Consider the following 24,000-nt stretch of genomic DNA (forward strand, 5'->3'; position numbering starts at 1 on the left):
AGCTATATATATATAGCTAGACAGCTGTCTACTGTCACATTATAGCAATAAATATATATATATATAGCTAGCCATCTGTCCACTGTCACATTACAGTTATATCTATAGCTAGCCAGCTGTCTACTGTCACATTACAGCTATATCTATAGCTAGCCAGCTGTCTACTGTCACATTACAGCTCTATATCTATAGCTAGCCAGCTGTCTAATGTCACATTACAGCTATATCTATAGCTAGCAAGCTGTCTACTGTCACATTACAGCTATATCTATAGCTAGCCAGCTGTCTACTGTCACATTACAGCTATATCTATAGCTAGCCAGCTGTCTACTGTCACATTACAGCTCTATATCTATAGCTAGCCAGCTGTCTACTGTCACATTACAGCTGTATCTATAGCTAGCCAGCTGTCTACAGTCACATTACAGCTATATCTATAGCTAGCCAACTGTCTACTGTAATATTACAGCTATATATATATATATATAGCTAGCCAGCTGTCTACTGTCACATTACAGCTATATATATAGCTAGCCAGCTGTCTACTGTCACATTACAGCTATATCTTTAGCTAGCCAGCTGTCTACTGTCACATCACAGCTATGTATATATATATATATATAGCTAGCCAGCTCTCTACTGTCACATTATGGCTATATCTAAAGCGAGCCAGCTGTCTACTGTCACATTACAGCTATATCTATAGCTAGCCAGCTGTCTACTGTCACATTACAGCTGTATCTATAGCTAGCCAGCTGTCTACAGTCACATTACAGCTATATCTATAGCTAGCCAGCTCTCTACTGTCACATTATAGCTATATCTATAGCTAGCCAGCTGTCTACTGTCACATTACAGCTATATATATAGCTCGCCAGCTGAGCTGTCTACTGTCACATTACAGCTTTATCTATAGCTAGCCAGCTCTCTACTTTCACATTACAGCTATATGTATAGCTAGCCAGCTCTCTACTGTCATTGAACAGCTATATCTGTAGCTAGCAAGGCCTCTACTGTCATTGAACAGCTATATCTATAGCTAGCAATAACTCTACTGTTCCCACATGGTTCTGTTTTTGCTCTGACATGCACTGTCAAATGTGCTTCACCGTAGGGATGGTGCCAGGTTTCCTCTAGACATGATGCTGCCACCACCATGCTTCACGGAAGGGATCGTGCCAGGTTTCCTCTAGACATGACGCTTCCACCACCATGCTTCACTGTAGGGATGGTGCCAGGTTTCCTCCAGACATGATGCTGCCACCACCATGCTTCACTGTAGGGATGATGCCAGGTTTCCTCTAGACATGACGCTGCCACCACCATGCTTCACCGTTGGGATGGTGCCAGGTTTCCTCCAGACATGAAGCACAGTTGACAGTGCAACTCAGACTGGGTTGCAGTGTCAACTGTGGGACCTTATATAGACAGTTGTGTGCTTTTCCAAATCATGTCCAATCAATTGAATTTACCACAGGTGAACTCCAATCAAGTTGTAGAAACATCTCAAGGATGATCAATGGAAATAGGATGCACCTGAGCTCCATTTTTAGCACACGGTCTGAATACTTCTGTAAATAATGTATTTCTGTTTTTTTATTTTTAATATATTTGCACAAAAATTTAAAAAATCTGTTTTCTCTTTGTCATTATGGGGTTTTGTGTGGATTGATGAGGCATTTTTTCCCCCCAATCCATTTTAGAAGGAGGCTGTAGCGTAATAAAATGTGTAAAGAGTTAAGGGGGCTGAATACTTTCCGAAGGTGCGTGTGTGTTTTTATGTCTCTGTGTGTGTATCTACAGTGTGTGTTTGTGTGTGTGTTTGTGTGGGTGGGTGTGTGTGTGCACACATGTGAGTGTGTGTGTGTGTGTGTTCTCCTCGAACCTCTATCAAAGTTCTCCTAATAAATCAGTGTTTTATTCTGCTCTCAGTGATTCCCAGGGGGAAAAAAGAGAGAAAGTCAGACACACACACACACACACACACACACACACACACACACACACACACACACACACACACACACACACACACACACACACACACACACACAGCAGTGCTCGAGAGTCATATTACATCAGGTAATTTATGCTACCAGCTATAATAGTATCAGTAATAAAAGTATAATAGTATAGTACCTTTCAACACCCCCCCTTCTAATCTATGTAATGTTTTCTGACTGTTGATTTTTACATTTTTAATTATGTGGATTTATGAAAATGTCCTAGAGCCATAAAAACTAAAGTCGATCTTGAAAAGGACACATAGCCTAAACAGAATAACAACAGTTAGCTATGTGGCTAAAAATAACTTCTATAATCAATAGCTATACTTTGTAGACATTGATCATCCCACCGGAACATTGATTGGAGGAAAATATAGATTCAGATCCTCCTGAAAAAATATAAACACATTTTTAGAATTTTAAATTTTATTTAAACTTTATTAAACTAGAGAAGTCAGTTAAGAACGAATTATTATTTGCAATGACAGCCTACAGGGAAACAGCGGGTTAACTGCCTTGTTCAGTGGAACAGTGGGTTAACTGCCTTGTTCAGGGGAACAGTGGGTTAACTGCCTTGTTCAGGGGAACAGTGGGTTAACTGCCTTGTTCAGTGGAACAGTGGGTTAACTGCCTTGTTCAGGGGAACAGTGGGTTAACTGCCTTGTTCAGGGGAACAGTGGGTCAACTGCCTTGCTCTGGGGAACAGTGGGTTAACTGCCTTGTTCAGGGGAACAGTGGGTTAACTGCCTTGCTCTGGGGAACAGTGGGTCAACTGTCTTGTTCAGGGGAACAGTGGGTTAACTGCCTTGTTCAGTGGAACAGTGGGTTAACTGCCTTGCTCTGGGGAACAGTGGGTTAACTGCCTTGTTCAGGGGAATAGTGGGTCAACTGCCTTAATCAAGGGAACAGTGGGTTAACTGCCTTGTTCAGGGGAACAGTGGGTTAACTGCCTTGTTCAGAGGAACAGTGGGTTAACTGCCTTGTTCAGGGGAACAGTGGGTTAACTGCCTTGTTCAGGGGAACAGTGGGTTAACTGCCTTGTTCAGGGGAACAATGGGTTAACTGCCTTGTTCAAGAGCAAATATTTACCTTGTCAGCTCGGGGATTCATCTTGCAACCTTTTGGTAACAAATCCGACACTCTAACCACTATGCCATCCAAATGAACTATTGACTAATTCCTTGTAGACCAAAAATGGCAGAGACATATAGTAACATTCTGATAGAGTGGCACAGATTAATACATCTAGTAGATTACAGACTAATACATCTCGTAGATTACAGACTAATACAACTAGTAGATTACAGACTAATACATCTAGTAGATTACAGACTAATACAACTAGTAGATTACAGACTAATACAACTAGTAGATTACAGACTAATACAACTAGTAGATTACAGACTAATACATGTCGTAGATTACAGACTAATACAACTAGTAGATTACAGACTAATACATGTCGTAGATTACAGACTAATACAACTAGTAGATTACAGACTAATACATCTAGTAGATTACAGACTAATACATCTCTTAGATTGCAGACTAATACATGTCGTAGATTACAGACTAATACAACTAGTAGATTACAGACTAATACATCTAGTAGATTACAGACTAATACATCTAGTAGATTACAGACTAATACAACTAGTAGATTACAGACTAATACAACTAGTAGATTACAGACTAATACAACTAGTAGATCACAGACTAATACATGTCGTAGATTACAGACTAATAGAACTAGTAGATTACAGACTAATACATGTCGTAGATTACAGACTAATACAACTAGTAGATTACAGACTAATACATCTCTTAGATTACAGACTAATACATCTAGTAGATTACAGACTAATACATCTCGTAGATTACAGACTAATACATCTAGTAGATTACAGACTAATACATCTAGTAGATTACAGACTAATACATCTCTTAGATTGCAGACTAATACATGTCGTAGATTACAGACTAATACAACTAGTAGATTACAGACCAATACATCTAGTAGATTACAGACTAATACATCTAGTAGATTACAGACTAATACATCTCTTAGATTGCAGACTAATACATGTCGTAGATTACAGACTAATACAACTAGTAGATTACAGACTAATACATCTAGTAGATTACAGACTAATATATCTAGTAGATTACAGACTAATACATCTAGTAGATTACAGATTATTACATCTCTTAGATTGCAGACTAATACAACTAGTAGATTACAGACTAATACATCTCTTAGATTACAGACTAATACAACTAGTAGATTACAGACTAATACAACTAGTAGATTACAGACTAATACAACTAGTAGATTACAGACTAATACAACTAGTAGATTACAGACTAATACATCTAGTAGATTACAGACTAATACATCTAGTAGATTACAGACTAATACATCTAGTAGATTACAGACTAATACATCTAGTAGATTACAGACTAATACATCTAGTAGATTACAGACTAATACAACTGGTAGATTACAGACTATATGAGAGATATAGTCCCATGTCGACTAATACCACTAATAATAGTAGATTAATATATCACCTGAAGAAACTCTGATGCTCTCAATGCAGACACTATAAACGTCGGTTTACACACACACACACACACACACACACACACACACACACACACACACACACACCCTAGAGCAGGGACAATTAACCGAAGATTACCGATACCAACATAGCCTTCCTCTTCCTCCGTAGCATTTTGCTAACGTGTCATTTTATGGGATTTTGTTACACAACGTTCCTGTAGATTGTTCCAGAGCCATTATTTGATCAACAGAATTAGCCTGTTCATAATGTTGATTCCTGCTATGATAGATTTAGTCTGCTCCTCTCCGGCTGTCGTCAGCAGTCACTCCCTCTCACTACATGTTTATCTGGCAACAATACCATATTTAGAGTTAGCCATCTAGCTACAGTGCCTTGCGAAAGTATTCGGCCCCCTTGAACTTTGCGACCTTTTGCCACATTTCAGGCTTCAAACATAAAGATACAAAACTGTATTTTTTTGTGAAGAATCAACAACAAGTGGGACACAATCATGAAGTGGAACGACATTTATTGGATATTTCAAACTTCTTTAACAAATCAAAAACTGAAAAATTGGGCGTGCAAGGACAGCACCCAAACACTCTCCTCACCTCAGGTACCCCAACAGCAGGAGCCCAGAACCACACAACAGGTCTATCCATTAACCATGCCTGCGTAGAACCACTAGAGACAAGACCCCACAACCTCCAGACTGCTGAGAGACAGACTGGCTAGTGCAGGGCCCAGCTGAACAACTCTGTCCAGGAGCTGAGAGAGAGAGCCTTACCACAGCTCTGGAGGAGGTAAAGGCCACCATGAGGAGAGTTCCTTACCACAGCTCTGGAGGAGGTAAAGGCCACCATGAGGAGAGAGCCTTACCACAGCTCTGGAGGTAAAGGCCACCATGAGGAGAGAGCCTTACCACAGCTCTGGAGGAGATAAAGGCCACCATGAGGAGAGAGCCTTACCACAGCTCTGGATGTAAAGGCCACCACGAGGAGAGAGCCTTACCACAGCTCTGGAGGAGGTAAAGGCCACCATGAGGAGAGAGCCTTACCACAGCTCTGGAGGTAAAGGCCACCATGAGGAGAGAGCCTTACCACAGCTCTGGAGGTAAAGGCCACCATGAGGAGAGAGCCTTACCAAAGCTCTGGAGGTAAAGGCCACCATGAGGAGAGAGCCTTACCACAGCTCTGGAGGTAAAGGCCACCATGAGGAGAGAGCCTTACCACAGCTCTGGAGGAGATAAAGACCACTATGAGGAGAGAGCCTTACCACAGCTCTGGAGGAGATAAAGACCACTATGAGGAGAGAGCCTTACCACAGCTCTGGAGGAGATAAAGACCACTATGAGGAGAGAGCCTTACCACAGCTCTGAAGGAGATAAAGACCACTATGAGGAGAGAGCTGGTGCAGGTAAAGGAGGAGATGGTGAAGGAGTTGTGCTACAGCACAGAGAACAGACTGTAGAGACTCCCAGAGAGAAGCTGCAGCACAGAGAGCAGACTGTAGAGACTCCCAGAGAGAAGCTGCAGCACAGAGAGCAGACTGTAGAGACTCCCAGAGAGAAGCTGCAGCACAGAGAGCAGACTGTAGAGACTCCCAGAGAGATGCTGCAGCAAAGAGAGCAGACTGTAGAGACTCCCAGAGAGAATCTGCAGCACAGAGAGCAGACTGTAGAGACTCCTATAGAGAAGATACAGCCCCTCACCACCCCAGGCCCCCTCAACGCCCCACCAGACCCAGCGCACCCCACAGGCCCCACCCACCAACAGAGCATCACCACTTCCATTGGCTTAGCCAGACTGAACCGTGCCCAGCCTACTACCCTGCAACCAGACCATCACCTCTACCAGACCAGAGAGGCAGACCCAGACCTGGCCCACCTCCACTCCACAGGGCCCAACAGCAGGACCAGAGCAGCAGCTACGCAGAGGACAGGAGAACTGTTTACTATTGAGTGAGATTAAACAGCTCCTCCAATACATCTGCTCTACACACACACACACACACACACACACACACACACACACACACACACACACACACACACACACACACACACACACACACACACACACACACACACACACACACACACACACACACACACACACACACACACACACACACACACAGCAATTGTACTAAAAGTTTAATAGTTAGTAGTTGCCGTATTGCTGACTGTGCTATATTTTCTTTTTGCAACATTAAATCACTAACAGTTACCATGTGGAACATTTACCCTTTGGATCGGAGAGTTTAGCACCAGAGGAAAATAAAACATAGTGAAGATGTTGACGTCATTATTCTGCAGGAGACATGGTGTAAGGCTGACGTCACTCAACAGGCTACAGGTCACTGTGCCGTCACAGAAACACAGCTCTGTCACTACAGGCAGAGAGACTGGAGGAGTGATCATTTGGTCCCAACTACAACATATAATTGATCCCCTCAAAACTGGTAAATATCAAATTTGGTTAAAATTGAATAAATAACTTGTCCTGACATAAAAAGATTTACTGTATTCCTTTGCGCACTATATACCCCCCCTCATATACACTATATACCCCCCCCTATACACTATATACCCCCCTATACACTATATACCCCCCTATACACTATATACCCCCCTGAACACTATATACCCCCCCTGAACACTATATACCCCCTCATATACACTATATACCCCCCCCTATACACTATATACCCCCCTGAACACTATATACCCCCCTGAACACTATATACCCCCTCATATACACTATATACCCCCCCCTATACACTATATACCCCCTATACACTATATACCCCCCTGAACACTATATACCCCCCCCTGAACACTATATACCCCCTCATATACACTATATACCCCCCTATACACTATATACCCCCCCTATACACTATATACCCCCCTATACACTATATACCCCCTGAACACTATATACCCCCCCCTGAACACTATATACCCCCTCATATACACTATATACCCCCCTATACACTATATACCCCCCCCTATACACTATATACCCCCCCCTATACACTATATACCCCCTCATATACACTATATACCCCCCCCTATACACTATATACCCCCCCCTATACACTATATACCCCCCCCTATACACTATATACCCCCCTATACACTATATACCCCCTCATATACACTATATACCCCCCCTATACACTATATACCCCCCCCCCCCCCCCATATACACTATATACCCCCTATACACTATATACCCCCCTCATATACACTATATACCCCCCCCCCTATACACTATATACCCCCTATACACTATATACCCCCTCATATACACTATATACCCCCTCATATACACTATATACCCCCCCCTATACACTATATACCCCCCCCCCTATACACTATATACCCCCCTATACACTATATACCCCCCCCCCTATACACTATATACCCCCCTATACACTATATACCCCCCTGAACACTATATACCCCCCTGAAAACTATATACCCCCCTATACACTATATACCCCCCTATACACTATATACCCCCCTGAACGCTATATACCCCCCCCGAACACTATATACCCCCCTATACACTATATACCCCCTGAACACTATATACCCCCTTGAACACCATATACCCCCCCCTATACACTATATACCACCCCCCTGAACACTATATACCCCCCCTGAACACTATATACCCCCCCTATACACTATATACCCCCCTATACACTATATACCCCCTGAACACTATATATCCCCCCTTATACACTATATACCCCCCTGAACACTATATACCCCCCTATACACTATATACCCCCTGAACACTATATACACCCCCCTGAACACTATATACCCCCCTGAAAACCATATACCCCCCTATACACTATACACCCCCCCCTATACACTATATACCCCCCCCTGAACGCTATATACCCCCCCGAACACTATATACCCCACCCTATACACTATATACCCCCTGAACACTATATACCCCCTATACACTATATACCCCCTTGAACACTATATACCCCCCCCTGAACACTATACACCCCCCCCTGAACACTATATACCCCCCTATACACTATATACCCCCCCTATACACTATATACCCCCCCCCCTGAACACTATATACCCCCCTATACACTATATACCCCCTCCTATACACTATATACCCCCTATACACTATATACCCCCCCTGAACGCTATATACCCCCCCCGAACACTATATACCCCACCCTATACACTATATACCCCCCTGAACACTATATACCCCCTATACACTATATACCCCCTTGAACACTATATACCCCCCCCCCTGAACACTATACACCCCCCCCTGAACACTATATACCCCCCTATACACTATATACCCCCCCTATACACTATATACCCCCCCCCTGAACACTATATACCCCCCCCTATACACTATATACCCCCTCCTATACACTATATACCCCCCTATACACTATATACCCCCCCTGAACACTATATACCCCCCCCCCCTGAACACTATATACCCCCCCCTATACACTATATACCCCCTCCTATACACTATATACCCCCCTATACACTATATACCCCCTCCTATACACTATATACCCCCCTATACACTATATACCCCCTGAACACTATATACCCCCCCTGAACACTATATACCCCCCTATACACTATATACCCCCCTATACACTATATACCCCCTGAACACTATATACCCCCCTATACACTATATACCCCCCCTTGAACACTATATACCCCCCTGAACACTATATACCCCCCCCCCTGAACACTATATACCCCCCCCCCCCTATACACTATATACCCCCTCCTATACACTATATACCCCCCCCCCTATACACTATATACCCCCTCCTATACACTATATACCCCCCCTATACACTATATACCCCCCCTGAACACTATATACCCCCCCCCCCTGAACACTATATACCCCCCTATACACTATATACCCCCTATACACTATATACCCCCTGAACACTATATACCCCCCTGAAAACTATATACCCCTCCTATACACTATATACCCCCTATACACTATATACCCCCTGAACACTATATATCCCCCCTATACACTATATACCCCCCTGAACACTATATACCCCCCTATACACTATATACCCCCCTGAACACTATATACCCCCCCTATACACTATATACACCCCCCTGAACACTATATACCCCCCGAACACTATATACCCCCCTATACACTATATACCCCCCTGAACACTATATACCTCCCCTGAAAACTATATACCCCCCCTGAACACTATATACCCCCTGAACACTATATACCCCCCCCCTGAACACTATATACCCCCCTAGACACTATATACCCCCTCCTATACACTATATACCCCCCTATACACTATATACCCCCCTGAACACTATATATCCCCCCTATACACTATATACCCCCTGAACACTATATACCCCCTATACACTATATACCCCCTGAACACTATATACCCCCCTATACACTATATACCCCCCTGAACACTATATACCCCCTCATATACACTATATACCCCCCCCCTATACACTATATATCCCCCTATACACTATATACCCCCCCTGAACACTATATACCCCCCCTATACACTATATACCCCCTGAACACTATATACCCCCCCCTATACACTATATACACCCCCTGAACACTATATACCCCCCTGAAAACCATATACCCCCCTATACACTATATACCCCCCCCTATACACTATATACCCCCCCCCTGAACGCTATATACCCCCCCCCCCCGAACACTATATACCCCACCCTATACACTATATACCCCCCTGAACACTATATACCCCCTATACACTATATACCCCCTATACACTATATACCCCCCTATACACTATATACCCCCCCTGAACACTATATACCCCCTGAACACTATATACCCCCTGAACACTATATACCCCCCTGAACACTATACCCCCCCCTGAAAACTATATACCCCCCCCCCTGAACACTATATACCCCCCCCCCTGAACACTATATACCCCCCTGAACACTATATACCCCCCTGAACACTATATACCCCCCCCCCTGAACACTATATACCCCCTGAACACTATATACCCCCCGAACACTATATAACCCCCTCGAACACTATATACCCACCCCTGAACACTATATACCCCCACCCCTGAACAATATATACCCCCCCCTAAACACTATATACCCCCCCCCTGAACACTATATACCCCCTGAACACTATATAACCCCCCATGAACACTATATACCCCCTGAACAATATATACCCCCTGAACACTATATACCCCCCTGAACACTATATACCCCCTGAACACTATATACCCCACCTGAATACTATATACCCCACCCTGAACACTATATACCCCCCCTGAACACTATATACCCCCTGAACACTATATACCCCCCCCTGAACACTATATACCCCCCTATACACTTTTTACCCCCCCCTATACACTATATACCCCCTGAACACTATATACCCCCTATACACTATTAACCCCCCCCCTATACACTATACACCCCCTGAACACTATATACCCCCCTGAACACTATACACCCCCTGAACACTATATACCCCCCCCCCCTCATAATCCCCATATTACTCAGAGGAGAACCTCCCTCCCCTTGAGGAAGAGACGTGCCCAAGGAAATGTGCTCATCTGTGGGGACGCTGATACGCTCACAGGAACACTACCTGATTTACTGACGACACGAGGGGACAGCTGCATTACATAGTGTCTCTAACTGTCTTAATCTCCCCATAGAAACAACAGGGACAGCTTTATTACATAGTGTCTCTAACTGTCTTCATCTCCCCATAGAAACAACAGGGACAGCTTTATTACAGGCCATAGTGTCTCTAACTGTCTTCATCTCCCCATAGAAACAACAGTGACAGCTTTATTACATAGTGTCTCTAACTGTCTTCATCTCCCCCATAGAAACAACAGGGACAGCTTTATTACATAGTGTCTCTAACTGTCTTCATCTCCCCATAGAAACAACAGGGACAGCTGCATTACATAGTGTCTCTAACTGTCTTCATCTCCCCCATAGAAACAACAGGGACAGCTTTATTACATAGTGTCTCTAACTGTCTTCATCTCCCCCATAGAAACAACAGGGACAGCTTTATTACATAGTGTCTCTAACTGTCTTCATCTCCCCATAGAAACAACAGGGACAGCTTTATTACAGGCCATAGTGTCTCTAACTGTCTTCATCTCCCCATAGAAACAACAGGGACAGCTTTATTACATAGTGTCTCTAACTGTCTTCATCTCCCCCATAGAAACAACAGGGACAGCTTTATTACATAGTGTCTCTAACTGTCTTCATCTCCCCATAGAAACAACAGGGACAGCTTTATTACATAGTGTCTCTAACTGTCTTCATCTCCCCCATAGAAACAACAGGGACAGCTTTATTACATAGTGTCTCTAACTGTCTTCATCTCCCCCATAGAAACAACAGGGACAGCTTTATTACATAGTGTCTCTAACTGTCTTCATCTCCCCCATAGAAACAACAGGGACAGCTTTATTACATAGTGTATCTAACTGTCTTCATCTCCCCATAGAAACAACAGGGACAGCTTTATTACAGGCCATAGTGTCTCTAACTGTCTTCATCTCCCCCATAGAAACAACAGGGACAGCTTCATTACAGGCCATAGTGTCTCTAACTGTCTTCATCTCCCCCATAGAAACAACAGGGACAGCTTCATTACATAGTGTCTCTAACTGTCTTCATCTCCCCATAGAAACAACAGGGACAGCTTCATTACATAGTGTCTCTAACTGTCTTCATCTCCCCATAGAAACAACAGTGACAGCTTTATTACATAGTGTCTCTAACTGTCTTCATCTCCCCCATAGAAACAACAGGGACAGCTTTATTACAGGCCATAGTGTCTCTAACTGTCTTCATCTCCCCCATAGAAACAACAGGGACAGCTTTATTACATAGTGTCTCTAACTGTCTTCATCTCCCCATAGAAACAACAGGGACAACTTTATTACAGGCCATAGTGTCTCTAACTGTCTTCATCTCCCCCATAGAAACAACAGGGACAGCTTCATTACATAGTGTCTCTAACTGTCTTCATCTCCCCATAGAAACAACAGGGACAGCTTCATTACATAGTGTCTCTAACTGTCTTCATCTCCCCATAGAAACAACAGTGACAGCTTTATTACATAGTGTCTCTAACTGTCTTCATCTCCCCCATAGAAACAACAGGGACAGCTTTATTACAGGCCATAGTGTCTCTAACTGTCTTCATCTCCCCATAGAAACAACAGGGACAGCTTTATTACATAGTGTCTCTAACTGTCTTCATCTCCCCCATAGAAACAACAGGGACAGCTTCATTACATAGTGTCTCTAACTGTCTTCATCTCCCCCATAGAAACAACAGGGACAGCTTCATTACATAGTGTCTCTAACTGTCTTCATCTCCCCATAGAAACAACAGGGACAGCTTTATTACAGGCCATAGTGTCTCTAACTGTCTTCATCTCCACCATAGAAACAACAGGGACAGCTTTATTACATAGTGTCCCTAACTGTCTTCATCTCCCCATAGAAACAACAGGGACAGCTTTATTACAGGCCATAGTGTCTCTAACTGTCTTCATCTCCTCTATAGAAACAACAGGGACAGCTTTATTACATAGTGTCTCTAACTGTCTTCATCTCCCCATAGAAACAACAGGGACAGCTTTATTACAGGCCATAGTGTCTCTAACTGTCTTCATCTCCACCATAGAAACAACAGGGACAGCTTTATTACATAGTGTCTCTAACTGTCTTCATCTCCCCCATAGAAACAACAGGGACAGCTTTATTACAGGCCATAGTGTCTCTAACTGTCTTCATCTCCTCTATAGAAACAACAGGGACAGCTTTATTACATAGTGTCTCTAACTGTCTTCATCTCCTCTATAGAAACAACAGGGACAGCTTTATTACATAGTGTCTCTAACTGTCTTCATCTCCCCATAGAAACAACAGGGACAGCTTTATTACAGGCCATAGTGTCTCTAACTGTCTTCATCTCCCCATAGAAACAACAGGGACAGCTTTATTACATAGTGTCTCTAACTGTCTTCATCTCCCCCATAGAAACAACAGGGACAGCTTTATTACATAGTGTCTCTAACTGTCTTCATCTCCCCCATAGAAACAACAGGGACAGCTTTATTACAGGCCATAGTGTCTCTAACTGTCTTCATCTCCTCCATAGAAACAACAGGGACAGCTTTATTACATAGTGTCTCTAACTGTCTTCATCTCCCCATAGAAACAACAGGGACAGCTTTATTACAGGCCATAGTGTCTCTAACTGTCTTCATCTCCCCATAGAAACAACAGGGACAGCTTTATTACATAGTGTCTCTAACTGTCTTCATCTCCCCCATAGAAACAACAGGGACAGCTTTATTACAGGCCATAGTGTCTCTAACTGTCTTCATCTCCCCATAGAAACAACAGGGACAGCTTTATTACAGGCCATAGTGTCTCTAACTGTCTTCATCTCCCCCATAGAAACAACAGGGACAGCTTTATTACATAGTGTCTCTAACTGTCTTCATCTCCCCATAGAAACAACAGGGACAGCTTTATTACATAGTGTCTCTAACTGTCTTCATCTCCCCCATAGAAACAACAGGGACAGCTTTATTACATAGTGTCTCTAACTGTCTTCATCTCCCCATAGAAACAACAGGGACAGCTTTATTACATAGTGTATCTAACTGTCTTCATCTCCCCATAGAAACAACAGGGACAACTTTATTACAGGCCATAGTGTCTCTAACTGTCTTCATCTCCGCCATAGAAACAACAGGGACAGCTTTATTACAGGCCATAGTGTCTCTAACTGTCTTCATCTCCCCCATAGAAACAACAGTGACAGCTTCATTACATAGTGTCTCTAACTGTCTTCATCTCCCCATAGAAACAACAGGGACAGCTTTATTACAGGCCATAGTGTCTCTAAATGTCTTCATCTCCCCATAGAAACAACAGGGACAGCTTTATTACATAGTGTCTCTAACTGTCTTCATCTCCCCCATAGAAACAACAGGGACAGCTTCATTACAGGCCATAGTATCTCTAACTGTCTTCATCTCCTCTATAGAAACAACAGGGACAGCTTTATTACATAGTGTCTCTAACTGTCTTCATCTCCCCATAGAAACAACAGGGACTGCTTTATTACAGGCCATAGTGTCTCTTACTGTCTTCATCTCCTCCATAGAAACAACAGGGACAGCTTTATTACATAGTGTCTCTAACTGTCTTCATCTCCCCATAGAAACAACAGGGACAGCTTTATTACAGGCCATAGTGTCTCTAACTGTCTTCATCTCCACCATAGAAACAACAGGGACAGCTTTATTACATAGTGTCTCTAACTGTCTTAATCTCCCCATAGAAACAACAGGGACAGCTTTATTACATAGTGTCTCTAACTGTCTTCATCTCCCCATAGAAACAACAGGGACAGCTTTATTACAGGCCATAGTGTCTCTAACTGTCTTCATCTCCCCATAGAAACAACAGGGACAGCTTTATTACATAGTGTCTCTAACTGTCTTCATCTCCCCATAGAAACAACAGGGACAGCTTTATTACATAGTGTCTCTAACTGTCTTCATCTCCACCATAGAAACAACAGGGACAGCTTTATTACATAGTGTCTCTAACTGTCTTCATCTCCCCCATAGAAACAACAGTGACAGCTTTATTACAGGCCATAGTGTCTCTAACTGTCTTCATCTCCCCATAGAAACAACAGGGACAGCTTTATTATATAGTGTCTCTAACTGTCTTCATCTCCCCATAGAAACAACAGGGACAGCTTTATTATATAGTGTCTCTAACTGTCTTCATCTCCCCATAGAAACAACAGGGACAGCTTTATTACATAGTGTCTCTAACTGTCTTAATCTCCCCATAGAAACAACAGGGACAGCTTTATTACATAGTGTCTCTAACTGTCTTCATCTCCCCATAGAAACAACAGGGACAGCTGCATTACATAGTGTCTCTAACTGTCTTAATCTCCCCATAGAAACAACAGGGACAGCTTTATTACAGGCCATAGTGTCTCTAACTGTCTTCATCTCCCCATAGAAACAACAGGGACAGCTGCATTACATAGTGTCTCTAACTGTCTTCATCTCCACCATAGAAACAACAGGGACAGCTTTATTACAGGCCATAGTGTCTCTAACTGTCTTCATCTCCCCATAGAAACAACAGGGACAGCTTTATTACATAGTGTCTCTAACTGTCTTCATCTCCCCATAGAAACAACAGTGACAGCTGCATTACATAGTGTCTCTAACTGTCTTCATCTCCCCATAGAAACAACAGTGACAGCTGCATTACATAGTGTCTCTAACTGTCTTCATCTCCCCCATAGAAACAACAGGGACAGCTTTATTACATAGTGTCTCTAACTGTCTTCATCTCCCCATAGAAACAACAGGGACAGCTTTATTACATAGTGTCTCTAACTGTCTTCATCTCCCCATAGAAACAACAGGGACAGATGCATTACAGGCCATAGTGTCTCTAACTGTCTTCATCTCCTCCATAGAAACAACAGGGACAGCTGCATTACATAGTGTCTCTAACTGTCTTCATCTCCCCATAGAAACAACAGGGACAGCTTTATTACATAGTGTCTCTAACTGTCTTCATCTCCCCATAGAAACAACAGTGACAGCTTTATTACATAGTGTCTCTAACTGTCTTCATCTCCCCCATAGAAACAACAGGGACAGCTTTATTACATAGTGTCTCGAACTGTCTTCATCTCCCCATAGAAACAACAGGGACAGCTTTATTACATAGTGTCTCTAACTGTCTTCATCTCCCCATAGAAACAACAGGGACAGCTGCATTACATAGTGTCTCTAACTGTCTTCATCTCCCCATAGAAACAAGAGGGACAGCTTCATTACAGGCCATAGTGTCTCTAACTGTCTTCATCTCCTCCATAGAAACAACAGGGACAGCTTCATTACATAGTGTCTCTAACTGTCTTCATCTCCCCATAGAAACAACAGGGACAGCTGCATTACATAGTGTCTCTAACTGTCTTCATCTCCCCATAGAAACAACAGGGACAGCTTTATTACATAGTGTCTCTAACTGTCTTCATCTCCCCATAGAAACAACAGGGACAGCTTTATTACATAGTGTCTCTAACTGTCTTCATCTCCACCATAGAAACAACAGTGACAGCTTTATTACATAGTGTCTCTAACTGTCTTCATCTCCCCATAGAAACAACAGGGACAGCTTTATTACAGGCCATAGTGTCTCTAACTGTCTTCATCTCCCCATAGAAACAACAGGGACAGCTGCATTACATAGTGTCTCTAACTGTCTTCATCTCCCCCATAGAAACAACAGGGACAGCTTTATTACATAGTGTCTCTAACTGTCTTAATCTCCCCATAGAAACAACAGGGACAGCTTTATTACATAGTGTCTCTAACTGTCTTCATCTCCCCATAGAAACAACAGGGACAGCTTTATTACAGGCCATAGTGTCTCTAACTGTCTTCATCTCCCCATAGAAACAACAGGGACAGCTGCATTACATAGTGTCTCTAACTGTCTTCATCTCCCCATAGAAACAACAGGGACAGCTTTATTACATAGTGTCTCTAACTGTCTTCATCTCCCCATAGAAACAACAGTGACAGCTTTATTACATAGTGTCTCTAACTGTCTTCATCTCCCCCATAGAAACAACAGGGACAGCTTTATTACATAGTGTCTCGAACTGTCTTCATCTCCCCATAGAAACAACAGGGACAGCTTTATTACATAGTGTCTCTAACTGTCTTCATCTCCCCATAGAAACAACAGGGACAGCTGCATTACATAGTGTCTCTAACTGTCTTCATCTCCCCATAGAAACAAGAGGGACAGCTTCATTACAGGCCATAGTGTCTCTAACTGTCTTCATCTCCTCCATAGAAACAACAGGGACAGCTTCATTACATAGTGTCTCTAACTGTCTTCATCTCCCCATAGAAACAACAGGGACAGCTGCATTACATAGTGTCTCTAACTGTCTTCATCTCCCCATAGAAACAACAGGGACAGCTTTATTACATAGTGTCTCTAACTGTCTTCATCTCCCCATAGAAACAACAGGGACAGCTTTATTACATAGTGTCTCTAACTGTCTTCATCTCCACCATAGAAACAACAGTGACAGCTTTATTACATAGTGTCTCTAACTGTCTTCATCTCCCCCATAGAAACAACAGGGACAGCTTTATTACATAGTGTCTCGAACTGTCTTCATCTCCCCATAGAAACAACAGGGACAGCTTTATTACATAGTGTCTCTAACTGTCTTCATCTCCCCATAGAAACAACAGGGACAGCTGCATTACATAGTGTCTCTAACTGTCTTCATCTCCCCATAGAAACAAGAGGGACAGCTTCATTACAGGCCATAGTGTCTCTAACTGTCTTCATCTCCTCCATAGAAACAACAGGGACAGCTTCATTACATAGTGTCTCTAACTGTCTTCATCTCCCCATAGAAACAACAGGGACAGCTGCATTACATAGTGTCTCTAACTGTCTTCATCTCCCCATAGAAACAACAGGGACAGCTTTATTACATAGTGTCTCTAACTGTCTTCATCTCCCCATAGAAACAACAGGGACAGCTGCATTACATAGTGTCTCTAACTGTCTTCATCTCCCCATAGAAACAACAGGGACAGCTTTATTACATAGTGTCTCTAACTGTCTTCATCTCCCCCATAGAAACAACAGGGACAGCTTTATTACATAGTGTCTCTAACTGTCTTCATCTCCTCCATAGAAACAACAGGGACAGCTTCATTACATAGTGTCTCTAACTGTCTTCATCTCCCCATAGAAACAACAGGGACAATTTATTACATAGTGTCTCTAACTGTCTTCATCTCCTCCATAGAAACAACAGTGACAGCTTTATTACATAGTGTCTCTAACTGTCTTCATCTCCCCCATAGAAACAACAGTGACAGCTTTATTACATAGTGTCTCTAACTGTCTTCATCTCCTCCATAGAAACAACAGGGACAGCTTTATTACAGGCCATAGTGTCTCTAACTGTCTTCATCTCCCTATAGTGTCATGTCTTGTTATGTCTGTTCCTGTCCTTTCTCTTCATTCTCTCTCTCTGCTGGTCTTTTTAGGTTACCTTCTCTGTCTCTCATTCCTCAGCTGTTCTACATCTGCCCTAACTAGCTCTTTCACTCTTCCCCACCTGTTCTCTCTTCCCCCTCTGATTAGGTCTCTATTTCTCTCTCTGTTCCTGCTACTTTCAGTGTCTGATTCTTGTTTGTGTTTTTTGATGCCAGAAGCAAGCTGTCGTCTCGTTTGCTTCCACCTTGTCCTGTCCTGTCGGAGTCTGCCTGGCAGGAGCATCCTGCACTATACTAACGTTCTTTCTGTTCCGCTGACAACGTTGGAAGAGGATTTATGCCATTCCTGTATTTTCATTAAAGAACTCTGTTTTCTGTTAAAACCGCTTTTGGGTCTTCACTCAAGCTCATAACAGAAGAATCAGACCAAGAATGGACCCAGCGGCTCCGGACCCTTTTCACTCCGCCGTCGAGATCCAGGGAGCGATGCTAGGCAGACACGAGGAGGAATTGTCTGCTGCTCAACATGCCGTTGAGACCCTGGCCGTCCAAGTCTCCGACCTCACAAGACGGGTTCACCAACTCCACCTCGATCCACCGCCCACTTCCAGGGTTTCCGAGTCTCCGGAGCCCAGGATCAACAACCCGCCGTGTTACTCTGGGGAGCCCACTGAGTGCCGCTCATTCCTCACTCAGTGTGATGTGGTGTTCTCTCTCCAGCCCAACACTTACTCCAGGAGCGCAGCCCGCATCGCCTACGTCATTTCTCTCCTTACCGGACGGGCGCGTGAGTGGGGCACGGCAGTCTGGGAGGCGAGGGCTGAGTGTATTAACCAGTATCAGGACTTTAAGGAGGAGATGATACGGGTTTTTGACCGTTCTGTTTTTGGCGAGGAGGCTTCCAGGGCCCTGTCTTCCCTATGTCAGGGGAATAGATCCATAACGGATTATTCTATTGAGTTTCGCACTCTCGCTGCCTCTAGTGACTGGAACGAGCCGGCTTTGCTCGCTCGTTTTCTGGAGGGTCTCCACGTCGAGGTTAAGGATGAGATCCTCTCCCGGGAGGTTCCTTCCAGTCTGGACTCCTTAATAGCTCTCGCTATTCGCATAGAGCGACGGTTTGATCTTCGTCGCCGAGCTCGTGGAAGGGAGCTCACGTTCTCCGTTGCTCCCCTCTCCACATCACTGCCACCTGCCGCATCACTGCCACCCTCCTCCGCCGGCTCGGATGCTGAGCCTATGCAGCTGGGGGGTATTCGCATCTCGGCCAAGGAGAGGGAACGGAGAATCACCAATCGCCTCTGTCTCTACTGCGGTTCCGCTGGTCATTTTGTCACCTCATGTCCAGTAAAAGCCAGAGCTCATCAGTAAGAGGAGGGCTACTGGTGAGCGCAACTACTCAGGCCTCTCCTTCTGGATCACGCACTACCTTTCCGGTCCATCTCCGCTGGCCCGGTTCATCTGCTTCCTGCAGTGCCTTGATAGACTCTGGGGCGGAGGGCTGTTTTATGGACGAGACCTGGGCTCGGGAACATGACATTCCTCTCAGACAGTTAGGGAGCCCAGGGCCTTGTTCGCTTTAGATGGTAGTTCTCTCCCCAAGATTCAGCGTGAGACGCTGCCTTTAACCCTCACTGTCTCTGGTAATCATAGCGAAACCATTTCTTTTTAATTTTTCGTTCACCTTTTACACCTGTTGTTTTGGGTCATCCCTGGCTAGTGCGCCATAACCCTTCTATTAATTGGTCTAGTAACACTATCCTATCCTGGAATGTTTCTTGTCATGTAACCTGTTTAATGTCTGCTATCCCTCCTGTTTCCTCTGTCTCTTCTTCACAGGAGGAGCCTGGCGATTTGACAGGGGTGCCGGAGGAGTATCACGATCTGCGCACGGTGTTCAGTCGTTCCAAGGCCACTTCTCTCCCTCCACACCGGTCGTATGACTGTAGTATTGATCTCCTTCCGGGAACTACTCCCCCGGGGTAGATTATACTCTCTGTCGGCTCCCGAACGTAAGGCTCTCGAGGATTATTTGTCGGTTTCGCTCGACGCCGGTACCATAGTCTCCTCCTCCTCCCCCCGCCGGAGCGGGGTTTTTTTTTGTTCAGAAGAAGGACGGGTCCCTGCGCCCATGCGTGGATTATCGAGGGCTGAATGACATAACAGTTAAGAATCGTTATCCGCTTCCTCTTATGTCTTCAGCCTTCGAGATCCTGCAGGGAGCCAGGTTTTTCACCAAATTGGACCTTCGTAACGCCTACCATCTCGTGCGCATCAGGGAGGGGGACGAGTGGAAGACGGCGTTTAACACTCCGTTAGGGCACTTTGAATACCGGGTTCTTCCTTTCGGCCTCGTTAACGCTCCAGCTGTCTTTCAGGCACTAGTTAACGACGTCCTGAGAGACATGCTGAACATTTTTGTTTTCGTTTACATGGACGATATCCTGATTTTTTCACCGTCTCTCTCGATTCATGTTCAGCACGTGCGACGCGTCCTCCAGCGCCTTTTGGAGAACTGTCTTTATGTGAAGGCTGAGAAGTGCACTTTTCATGCCGCCTCTGTCCCTTTTCTCGGTTCCGTTATTTCCGCTGAGGGCATTAAGATGGATCCCGCTAAGGTCCAGGCTGTCATTGATTGGCCCGTTCCTAAGTCACGTGTCGAGCTGCAGCGCTTTCTGGGCTTCGCTAATTTCTACCGTCGTTTCATCCGTAATTTCGGTCAGGTGGCAGCTCCTCTCACAGCCCTTACTTCTGTTAAGACGTGCTTTAAGTGGTCCGTTTCCGCCCAGGGAGCTTTTGATCTTCTTAAGAATCGTTTTACATCCGCACCTATTCTTGTTACACCTGACATCTCTAGACAGTTTGTTGTTGAGGTTGACGCGTCAGAGGTGGGCGTGGGAGCCATTCTTTCTCAGCGCTCTCTCTCTGACGGCAAGGTCCATCCTTGCGCGTTTTTCTCTCATCGCTTATCGCCGTCAGAACGTAACTATGATGTTGGTAATCGCGAACTGCTCGCCATCCGCTTAGCCCTAGGCGAATGGCGACAGTGGTTGGAGGGGCGACCGTTCCTTTTGTCGTTTGGACTGACCATAGGAACCTTGAGTACATCCGTTCAGCCAAACGACTTAATGCGCGTCAGGCTCGTTGGGCTCTGTTTTTCGCTCGTTTCGAGTTTGTTATTTCTTATCGTCCGGGCTCAAAAAACACCAAGCCTGATGCTTTATCTCGTCTCTTCAGTTCTTCTGAGGTCTCCACCGACCCCGATGGGATTCTCCCTGAGGGGCGTGTTGTCGGGTTGACTGTCTGGGGAATTGAGAGGCAGGTAAAGCAAGCACTCGCTCACACTCCGTCGCCGCGAGCTTGTCCTAGGAACCTTCTGTTCGTTCCCGTTCCTACTCGTCCGGCCGTTCTTCAGTGGGCCCACTCTGCCAAGTTAGCCGGCCACCCCGGCGTTCGGGGTACGCTCGCTTCCATTCGCCAGCGTTTCTGGTGGCCCACTCGGGAACGTGACGCGCGTCGATTTGTCGCCGCTTGTTCGGTCTGCGCGCAGACTAAATCTGGGAACTCTCCTCCTGCCGGCCGTCTCAGACCGCTTCCCATTCCCTCTCGACCGTGGTCTCACATCGCTTTAGATTTTATCACCGGACTGCCTTCATCAGCGGGGAAGACAGTTATTCTTACGGTTGTCGATAGATTCTCTAAGGCGGCTCATTTCATTCCTCTCGATAAGCTCCCTTCTGCTAAGGAGACGGCTCAGATCATTATCGAGAATGTTTTCCGAATTCATGGCCTTCCGTCTGACGTCGTTTCCGACAGAGGTCCGCAGTTCACGTCTCAATTTTGGAGGGAGTTTTGCCGTTTGATTGGGGCTTCCGTCAGTCTCTCGTCCGGCTTTCATCCCCAGTCTAACGGTCAAGCCGAACGGGCCAATCAGACTGTTGGTCGCATTTTACGCAGTCTTTCTTTTCGTAACCCTGCGTCTTGGTCAGAACAGCTCCCCTGGGCAGAGTACGCCCACAACTCGCTTCCCTCGTCTGCTACCGGTCTATCCCCTTTTCAGTGTAGCCTCGGGTACCAGCCTCCGCTGTTCTCATCTCAGCTCGCCGAGTCCTGCGTCCCCTCCGCTCAGGCTTTTGTCCAGCGTTGCGAGCGCACCTGGAAGGGGGTCAGGTCGGCACTTTGCCGTAATAGGGCGCAGACTGTGAGGGCCGCTAATAAGCGTAGGACCAAGAGTCCTAGATATTGTTGCGGTCAGAGAGTATGGCTCTCCACTCAGAACCTTCCCCTTAAGACAGCTTCTCGCAAGTTGGCCCCGCGGTTCATTGGTCCGTTCCGTATTTCCCAGGTCATTAATCCTGTCGCAGTGCGACTTCTTCTCCCGCTATCTTCGTCGCGTTCACCCGGTCTTCCATGTCTCCTGTGTTAAGCCCGTTCTTCGCGCCCCGCTCGTCCCTCCCCCCATCCTTGTCGAGGCGCACCCATCTACAGGGTTCGTAAGATTTTGGACATGCGCCCTCGGGGCCGTGGTCATCAGTACCTAGTGGATTGGGAGGGGTACGGTCCTGAGGAGAGGAGTTGGGTTCCCTCTCGGGACGTGCTGGACCGTTCGCTGATCGATGATTTCCTCCGTTGCCGCCAGGTTTCCTCCTCGAGTGCGCCAGGAGGCGCTCGGTGAGTGGGGGGTACTGTCATGTCTTGTTATGTCTGTTCCTGTCCTTTCTCTTCATTCTCTCTCTCTGCTGGTCTTTTTAGGTTACCTTCTCTGTCTCTCATTCCTCAGCTGTTCTACATCTGCCCTAACTAGCTCTTTCACTCTTCCCCACCTGTTCTCTCTTCCCCTCTGATTAGGTCTCTATTTCTCTCTCTGTTCCTGCTACTTTCAGTGTCTGATTCTTGTTTGTGTTTTTTGATGCCAGAAGCAAGCTGTCGTCTCGTTTGCTTCCACCTTGTCCTGTCCTGTCGGAGTCTGCCTGGCAGGAGCATCCTGCACTATACTAACGTTCTTTTTGTTCCGCTGACAACGTTGGAAGAGGATTTATGCCATTCCTGTATTTTCATTAAAGAACTCTGTTTTCTGTTAAAACCGCTTTTGGGTCTTCACTCAAGCTCATAACATATAGAAACAACAGGGACAGCTTTATTACATAGTGTCTCTAACTGTCTTCATCTCCCCATAGAAACAACAGGGACAGCTTTATTACATAGTGTCTCTAACTGTCTTCATCTCCTCCATAGAAACAACAGTG

General features: G+C 45.0%; 1 protein-coding gene across 1 annotated transcript in view; it reads right to left on the reverse strand.

The window, feature by feature from the left end:
- Nucleotides 1–24,000, reverse strand: part of LOC135549478 (CUB and sushi domain-containing protein 1-like) — a 1,027,892-nt gene that overhangs the window by 883,565 nt on the left and 120,327 nt on the right. Inside the window, 1 exon segment of the mRNA XM_064979475.1 lies at nucleotides 9,803–9,823. Coding sequence (XP_064835547.1) covers nucleotides 9,803–9,823 — 21 coding nt within the window.

Source organism: Oncorhynchus masou, chromosome 12, assembly GCF_036934945.1.
Source record: "Oncorhynchus masou masou isolate Uvic2021 chromosome 12, UVic_Omas_1.1, whole genome shotgun sequence".
Classification (NCBI taxonomy): domain Eukaryota; kingdom Metazoa; phylum Chordata; class Actinopteri; order Salmoniformes; family Salmonidae; genus Oncorhynchus; species Oncorhynchus masou.